General features: G+C 34.6%; 1 protein-coding gene across 1 annotated transcript; it reads left to right on the forward strand.

Annotated features, from left to right (window-relative positions):
* The first annotated feature begins 3586 nt into the window (after positions 1 to 3586).
* Positions 3587 to 4663, forward strand: LOC107909560 (zinc finger protein GIS3). Its single transcript, XM_016837143.2, has one exon. The coding sequence runs from the start codon at positions 3702 to 3704 to the stop codon at positions 4425 to 4427; it is 726 nt and encodes a 241-aa protein (XP_016692632.2). The 5' UTR covers positions 3587 to 3701; the 3' UTR covers positions 4428 to 4663.
* Positions 4664 to 7977: the final 3314 nt, after the last annotated feature.

The following is a 7977-nucleotide window of genomic DNA, read 5'->3' on the forward strand; positions in this document are numbered from 1 at the left end:
AATTTTAAAACCGCGCTTTTTTTTTTAAGAATTTGAATGAAAAATTCGATTGGTTTAAACTCCTTTTTTTGCAATTTCATATAAAATTTGAAATTCTCCCATTTTTTATCTAAACAATTAATTTTTTTTAAAAATTAAACATTTTCTAAACTCTAGTCTAAACTTATCTAGTACAAAAAGATGAGAGTATAAATATAATAAAATACATTTATCTTATTATTTAAAAGTTGAAGAAAGATTATCAATAATTATAAGCATTATATATATATAAAAAAAATCTCATAGATATATATAAAAAGAAAATGCTGAGCTAAAATTTTGCGCTAAAATTATGTAATACAATTAATAACAATCTAATTTTTTATTATTAAAAGTTCAGCAACGTCATTTAATTCAAAAACTAAATTACCCAAATTCATGTAAATTCAAGTCTAAAACTTTCCAATTTTTAAACAGATTAAAATTACCAACAACATAAAAGAATAGTGATCAAATCTTTTGTTGATATCCAAAAATTAAGATCGAAACTCTATTATTATATCTAATTCTCCTGATTTGTAATATATAAAAATAAAATAATTAAATTAACTGAGTCTTAATTCGGTTGGTATCAAAATTATTATCGATATAAAAAATGTGGATCCAAGCACACTATAATATATTTTTCCTCTTTAGTAAAAAAAAAAGTGAGAAAATAACTAAAATTCAAAAAAAATGATTAAAAACCAAAAATGTCCAACATAAACAGACCAGACCCATCAATATTGACAAGTCTAACTGCTCCGACAACTCTATGCGTGAACTCTCGAACTTTATGAACACAACATGACCACTCACATTTGTTGAAGGTCACTTCAATGCACATTTACTTTTCTAGTTGAGCCCCGTAGTGGTTGTTTGTGGCCCAACCTTTTTTATTTTCAATCTTATTAACCCCTCCAAAGACAAGGACTGAGAAGGAAAGACCCAAACCCTAAAATCATTGGATCCACACACGCACACTATTTACATCATATATATATATAATAAAGTAAAAAGGTTATAATCAGGTTTAATAAAGGCAACTTGTTTTTTTCTTCCCTATTTTCTGAATTCATCCCAATCTAAGTCCTAATCTATCTATGAGCATAAACATGGGACTTAAAATAAATAAATATGGACCCACATATATTGATGATGCATGAACGGATCATCACAACCATCTCATCTCTTACCTGCTTGTTGAAACCCGCAAGAAATTTGTCGTTATGAAGGCCAAGAAAGAATCTAAGAACTTAGCTTAGAAATGAAGTTAGGCTTCATATATTCATACATATATAGGCTTAGAAATTAATATAAAATGGATTTTTACATATATAGGCTTAGAAATTAATATAAAATGGATTTTTCTTAATATAAAATACAACAAAGAGGGAGCACATGTTGATGTTAGTAATAATCATGAAAGAGATCTAACGGTTGGAAAGAAAATGAGGTTTTGGAGAAAAAGGAGAGGTAGCAATGGGTGGGTGGGTTTGTTTTATGGGGAAAATGGACAAAAGTGAAAGAGGCGTTTGAATGGAACACACATGAGAAAGGGGAGACAAAGGTGGGTCATATTTGGAGTTGTGACCAACACTAACACTTAGTAATAGCTTTTGCATATATAATACAAATTATAATAATATATTAATCCACATTTAATTATTCCCTTTCTAAGTGGGAGTACAATTTTAAGATATTAAAATTCATATGGGTTGGAGTGATAAAAATTTTCGATTATATTTTTTAAATAAGACTTCAAATTTTATAAATAACAAAAATATATATATTAAGAGAGTTTTACTTTTTATTCAATGATAGGACTTGATTTCATTTCAAATTTAATCGTGCCTAATATAATTGGATTAAAAAAAGAAACCCCAAAACTTTTCTCTGTCTCGTAGTTAGTAAGATTCGGATAGATCTTGGCAAAGCAAGAAAATTGCATAAAGAAATACAGATTTCAACGTCAATCACGCTAACATCCTAAACAATTATTATTCATCATCAACACGTAAAGATGGGTCTCTTTTCGTAGTTGTAAAACACCTGAACATTCATTCCTTCATTTTCTTCCCCCTTTCCGTCCATTAATTTCGATACCCCCCAAACCCTACTTCCATTTATATTCAGACCAGGCAAGTGAAAGCTTTGCTTCACGTGGTTGACTTAGACTAAACTCCCATCTTGCCATTGCCAGAAAGTTTTATCTGATGTGAAACATGCGTAACCCTTTCTAGATATGCACCTGCCCTATAACCCTACAACATTATATAATGCATGAGTGTATTGACACTTTTAAAAGTTTGGGGTTGTGTGGAAGAGAAGTTCTATATCTATGTCATCCATGAATAGTTAGATTATCGATATATCGCCATTACCATACGTTTAAAACTTGAAATTCAAGGTTTTTTTCCCCACCTTTTTTTTCCTTTCTGTGTGTGTGGGGTAATTTTGGGAAACACAGCTAAGTGGTGCTATATATATATGCATGCATGGATTTACATGTTAGATTTAGTTTGACTTTTTAGAGAGAAATGAGGGGCGAGAGTGGTGGTGGGTGGCGGTGTCGGCTCCTGAGATTGAGCTGAAGTGAAGCGCGGGAGAGAGAGAGAGAGAGAGAGAGAGAGAGAGAAAGAGAAGGCATTTTTGGTAGCAGAGAGATTTGCCAGGGAATTAAAGACTTAAGAGATGGGCATCACGGCGTTTCATTGGAGACAGTTCCACTAACATTACTGTTTTCTTAATTAATTAATCTACTTGATAAATAAAGAAAGAAAGAAAGAATAAATTCATGGTGATTACCAAAAAAAGGTCCCCAGTTTTCCAACATGTGTCATCATCTCGAATGGAATCTTTTTATTAGTACACTCATTTTGTTTGTTAGTAAATTTAGTTAATTAAAAACCATACCCTGTTGATGCCCACCATGAACAGGGATCTAGCTACCTATAGAGTCTACATAGACCTCACTTCACTTCAGATTACCCTCACCGGCTCCTTGGAATTGTACGTGTCGTGTAAGAACATTATTTAGAAATCTGTCATTAACCCAACCAATGTATGAAAACAACTTTTTTAGCTTCTCATTGGCCATTCAAACCTTTTCCATCTACAGCATAGTGGTCCAGATCACTCCCCCTTACCTCCTATCTGTTTTCTAACCTAATTGCTTCACGTTCTCTACAAAAGTTCCCATTATATTAAGAACCTCCCACAATTGCTTTTTGGATACCCATTTTCTCTCAAATGATGCTCCTTATTTAAAATAAATAAATAAACATGGACCAATTCAATCATTTTTATTCTTGTATGTATAAATATAAACAAGCTTTAAAAAACCCCAAAAAGAAAATAAATGCAACGCAATGCATTGATGAAGTAACAGTATCAAATTAGAGAAATAGGTACACTAAGCGAAGACAAGGCTTGGGTGAGGGTCCCAAGTCAAGTGTTCTCGGGTCTTGTCGTGTTCCCTAATACTCTCTTTTCTTTTTCCCCCTTGGGATATCCGAAATCTTTCTCTTTCATCCTAAGTTGTACTGTTCATGTTCTACAAATCCTTTTTTTTTTATCATGTATATATACCCCCACACATGCAACTCTTCCCCTTACATTACATTACATTGAACAACTAAACTATTCTTCTTCATTTCTCTTTCTATTTTTCTCTAGTTAACATGGCAGAGTTAGAATACCAAGCTAATACCAAAACCAACAGCGCCACTACTGCACGTCTAAAGCTCTTCGGCTTCAACGTCTCGGAAGATGATGATGTTTTGGAATCCAGAACCACCAAAGATCCATCATCAGGGTCTTCAGAGCCAGGTGGCTTCCCTGCTCCTGGTGACCGCAAATACGAGTGTCAGTATTGTTGCCGTGAGTTTGCCAACTCTCAAGCTTTAGGAGGTCACCAGAACGCTCATAAGAAGGAAAGGCAACAGCTCAAGCGTGCTCAACTTCAAGCCACTCGAAGCGCCGCGGTTTCGTTTGCTAGGAACCCTATCATCTCTGCTTTTGCTCCTCCACCGCATCTCTTAGCGTCGGCTACACCCGTCGTGGTGCCAGCTGCGGCGGGACCGTCTTGGGTTTACTTGCCACGAGGAGGGCCACCTCCTTTCCACGTCTCACATGGCTGTGTGATTCCAAGCGCTGGTGGTGGAGGAGGAGGTGGTGGAGTGGGGAGGGGGCCAGCGGGGGTACCTTATGGTGGTGGTGGTGGTGGTGGTGGTTTGGGGGATCTGGGCGTAAGCGTTGGCCCCCAAGTGATGCAAGGTGGGGGCCACCATGGACGGGGTGTTGATGGACCCTCGTTGCGTAGGTTTTCAAAGGGAGATGGTGGCCCCAGTTTTGATGATGCATTGGGCTTAGATTTGCACCTTAGTCTTGCTCCAGCCAGGCCTTGACTCGGTCTTTAGTGTTTGGGATCTTTGTACATTTTCAAACAATTTTATTTTTTTATTTATTTTTATCAGGGAAATTATTTGTTTCACTTGCACAAAACTTTTTTTCCCCTTTTTTAAAGTTATATAATCACTTAACTTTCCTCACCAATTTTAATTTTGTATATTAAGATCTAAATTTAGAATAAAAACTTCATGTATGTAACTCAATTTTCCTCACCAATATGAATTATCTTAAACATCTAAATTTAGAACCAAAACTTTCATGCATATGAGTTAATAGCTTCTTCCCTACTATTATTCTATGTAGCTAAATAAATTAAAAGCTGAAATTCTAGCATCCAAAAATAGGAGCCTAAATAATTAAAAAGGATGGAAACAGTGAGGCACATTTGACATTAGACAAATTTTGTGTCCGTACCTTACAATATATATGCAATTAATGTGGTTTATCAAATGAAACGCACCCTACAGCTTCACTGGTTGGTTGGTCATTGATGAGTAATGTCGAAAGGTAACACCACAATTTGTCTCTTCCAGCTCCCCGCAAGGAAGCTTATGTGTTAATTTTACGCTATTTACAGAGAATCTGCGTCTGCTAACTTGGTGAGGTGGGGGAAAATGGGGACTTAAATTGGAGACATAATCACCATCCAATCCAGCTCAGTTGTTGTTATACAATATGACCTTTATTATTTATCTCTTACCAATTAGAAACCTTAATTTGCAACCAACAGGAATGGTCTTGAATTGTGTTGTGACACTGCTGTCAGCATTTCCTAGCAACAAAGTTAATTAGCCAATTGCCCCCCAACTTAATGGCAATTGATAAAGAAAGGAGTCTAAGTTCTTGGAACCACTAGGGGTTCTCTCTCTGTGTGTCTTTCTAATAGATTTAAGCCGGGTTGCAACTTGAAGCCATTATCAGTATCTTTTCAAACTTTTCAAGTCGAGATCTATGTCTTAAATCATCTCTAACCTGAAAGAATACAATAACAGTTATGTTGTCAGTGTGAGTACAAACAAGACATGTTAAAGTGAGTTTGATAAAGTCTTAATATGCTTAAAAAAGGAAGGACCAATTGATGGAGGTGCAAACACATGAAGCATGCATGCAGGCCTGTTTCTCCTATACAAGCTGTTAACACTTTTTTGTACTCTCAGGATTATCCATCTAATTAGTTTTGATATTAGAGCATCATTATTACTCTTTTACTTTTCTTACATGTAGCATTATTTTTATCCAATCCCCAATTTATGTTTTTTATATATATAAAATTTATTTCTTGTTGCAAGGACAAATTAAGTAACCCGGTGGTTGTTTTTCCTTTGGAAGGTCAGATATTATTACAGAACTTGTGCATTCTAGTCCCAAGAACTCCAACTAACCATTTGATAGTCTGTTGGTGTTTTCTTTTCTCTCAAGTTGACTAGAAGATGATGAAAAATGGGACCCCATTACATGCAAATCCAGCCCATATTTCTTCATCTTCCCCACATTTTTTAAATCAGCAGCTGCAACCTTAGTGTCTGAAAATGCCTGGAATAATTATTAATTTAGGATTTAAATATAAGATCTCTTCAGTACTGTACTGATTAAGAAGTTGAGAGAGATGAGGAATAAAATAAATGAATTTGGTTGAGAAAACAATGGGATTCTTATAAATCAGCAACTAAGAGCTTGTGGGGAAAAAGAAGCTTACGTGTAAGCACTTAAGCAAAGATGATGAATGGCAAAGCACCTAATGCATCATCCTAGGGTTTGTCCACTGACTTAAAACAGCTGATTAAACTAAACTATAAATTGGTCAAAAGGGCAGGTGGTCACCCCCAAAATCATACTTTTTTTTCGGTGCAAAGTTAAGTTTAGGATCTTAAAACCTTTCAACATGTCCATAAGGTCGGTGACAGGTCTTCTCCTCATCCATTGGCACTTCCCTAAAGCCATTTTTCTTAACCTTTTTTTTTTTGTTGTTAAAAAGTGACTGTTTTAATTGATTAGGGTTAGCATGCATAGGCAAGTCTTGTATCATTTGAATAGAAATATCTAGATCCGATAATTTCATACACGACAAAGATTAAAAAGTTTCGGAAAAGCAGAACACAATATGATTATTTTTTCAAGCAAGTAAAATGTATAGCAAGAAAATGGAAGATTGTTGCATTTGAAATGGGTGGTTTGGAAGAATTTGATAATATGAATGGTGAAGATATATATATATAGGTAGTACAAGTGGGAAGCCAAGGAATAAGGTTCCACGAGAGAATCTTAATTTGATTGGATACTTTTGGAGGTTTAACTCCCATAGTTCAGCTGATCAAAGCTTTTGGTGAATTTGGTTTAGTGTGAGAGAAAAGAAAAAAAGAAAGGTGCAGAAGCTAAAGCACAATGATGTTCATAGGTTTGAAAACTGGTGCACTTGGGTTATATTCATTTTTTTTATAAGATGAGGTTTGCTTTATTGACATATACGGCTCGTAGTGGTTGGTGAGGCAGAAAGTGGTAAGAAAATCAAATTAATTCCCCACATCAAAGCCTAGAACACAAAACCAGCTGTGGATTGGGACCCAAAGTTTTTGCTTCATCACTGCCATTGAAACCGATGTCAACACCCACTTAACTTAAGTCGTCTCTCACTTTTACTTGTTAATTTACTAATAGATTTGTAGTGGAAGAAGTCACCGCCCAATGAAGTTCAACCTGTGTAATTAAATAAATTTAAAGCCAAATATGGGTATGATTTCTTAGTCACCATGATCCAATCAGATTTCAGTGCTTACTCATTTTCCAATCAAATTTCATCACTAAAGTAGTTCGCCAGTTCCAACATTATTCAGGACTGGGATAAATAGTGTTGGGACCAGGGAAATTTCAGGCAGTCATTTCTGGCTAAATTCATTGTGCTAACTTTGTGCCCACTGGTTGGAACTTGATACACAAGATTAAAAAGTGTTAAGGAATCGATTCAATATTGTATAATTTCTATTACTTAATAATTTTCCTAATTAATTATTTCCAAGGGTTAACTCAAGATTGGTTGATAATAATTAAACTCAAAAACCTTTTCTTTTATTTTTTTTTATGGGGACAGAAAATGACTTGGGACATTATGGTGGGCACATCATCATCTTTTTCTTTCACACATAAATAAATATCAAATTTCTTGTTGGTGGGTAGCTATATATGCTCTATCTCAAGCCTCTCTATGCTTACATTGATTTTTATACTTGCTTTTTTTTTTCTCCTACTAGTTATAACCAGAAACAATTAATGGCCAAAGAAATCATTTGCGTAACATGCAGACCAGCTAGTTCACCAAAATATGACATTAACCCTGGTTAATTTCTTTTCAAGCTAACGCATAATTTTTAACATAGAAAGAAATATTTCTATTTATGTTTTAGGTGCGACATGCACCCATTTTTACTATTTTTTGGATAATCTGAAACAAAAATATCAATTTCTCTAAAACCTATTGATGTTTAAATTGGGATTTTTCTTATAGAAATTTCAAAATAGTAAATTTCTAAGATAAAATTCTTTTTTATGCAT

This window comes from Gossypium hirsutum, chromosome A03 (assembly GCF_007990345.1).
Source record: "Gossypium hirsutum isolate 1008001.06 chromosome A03, Gossypium_hirsutum_v2.1, whole genome shotgun sequence".
NCBI classification, from domain to species: domain Eukaryota; kingdom Viridiplantae; phylum Streptophyta; class Magnoliopsida; order Malvales; family Malvaceae; genus Gossypium; species Gossypium hirsutum.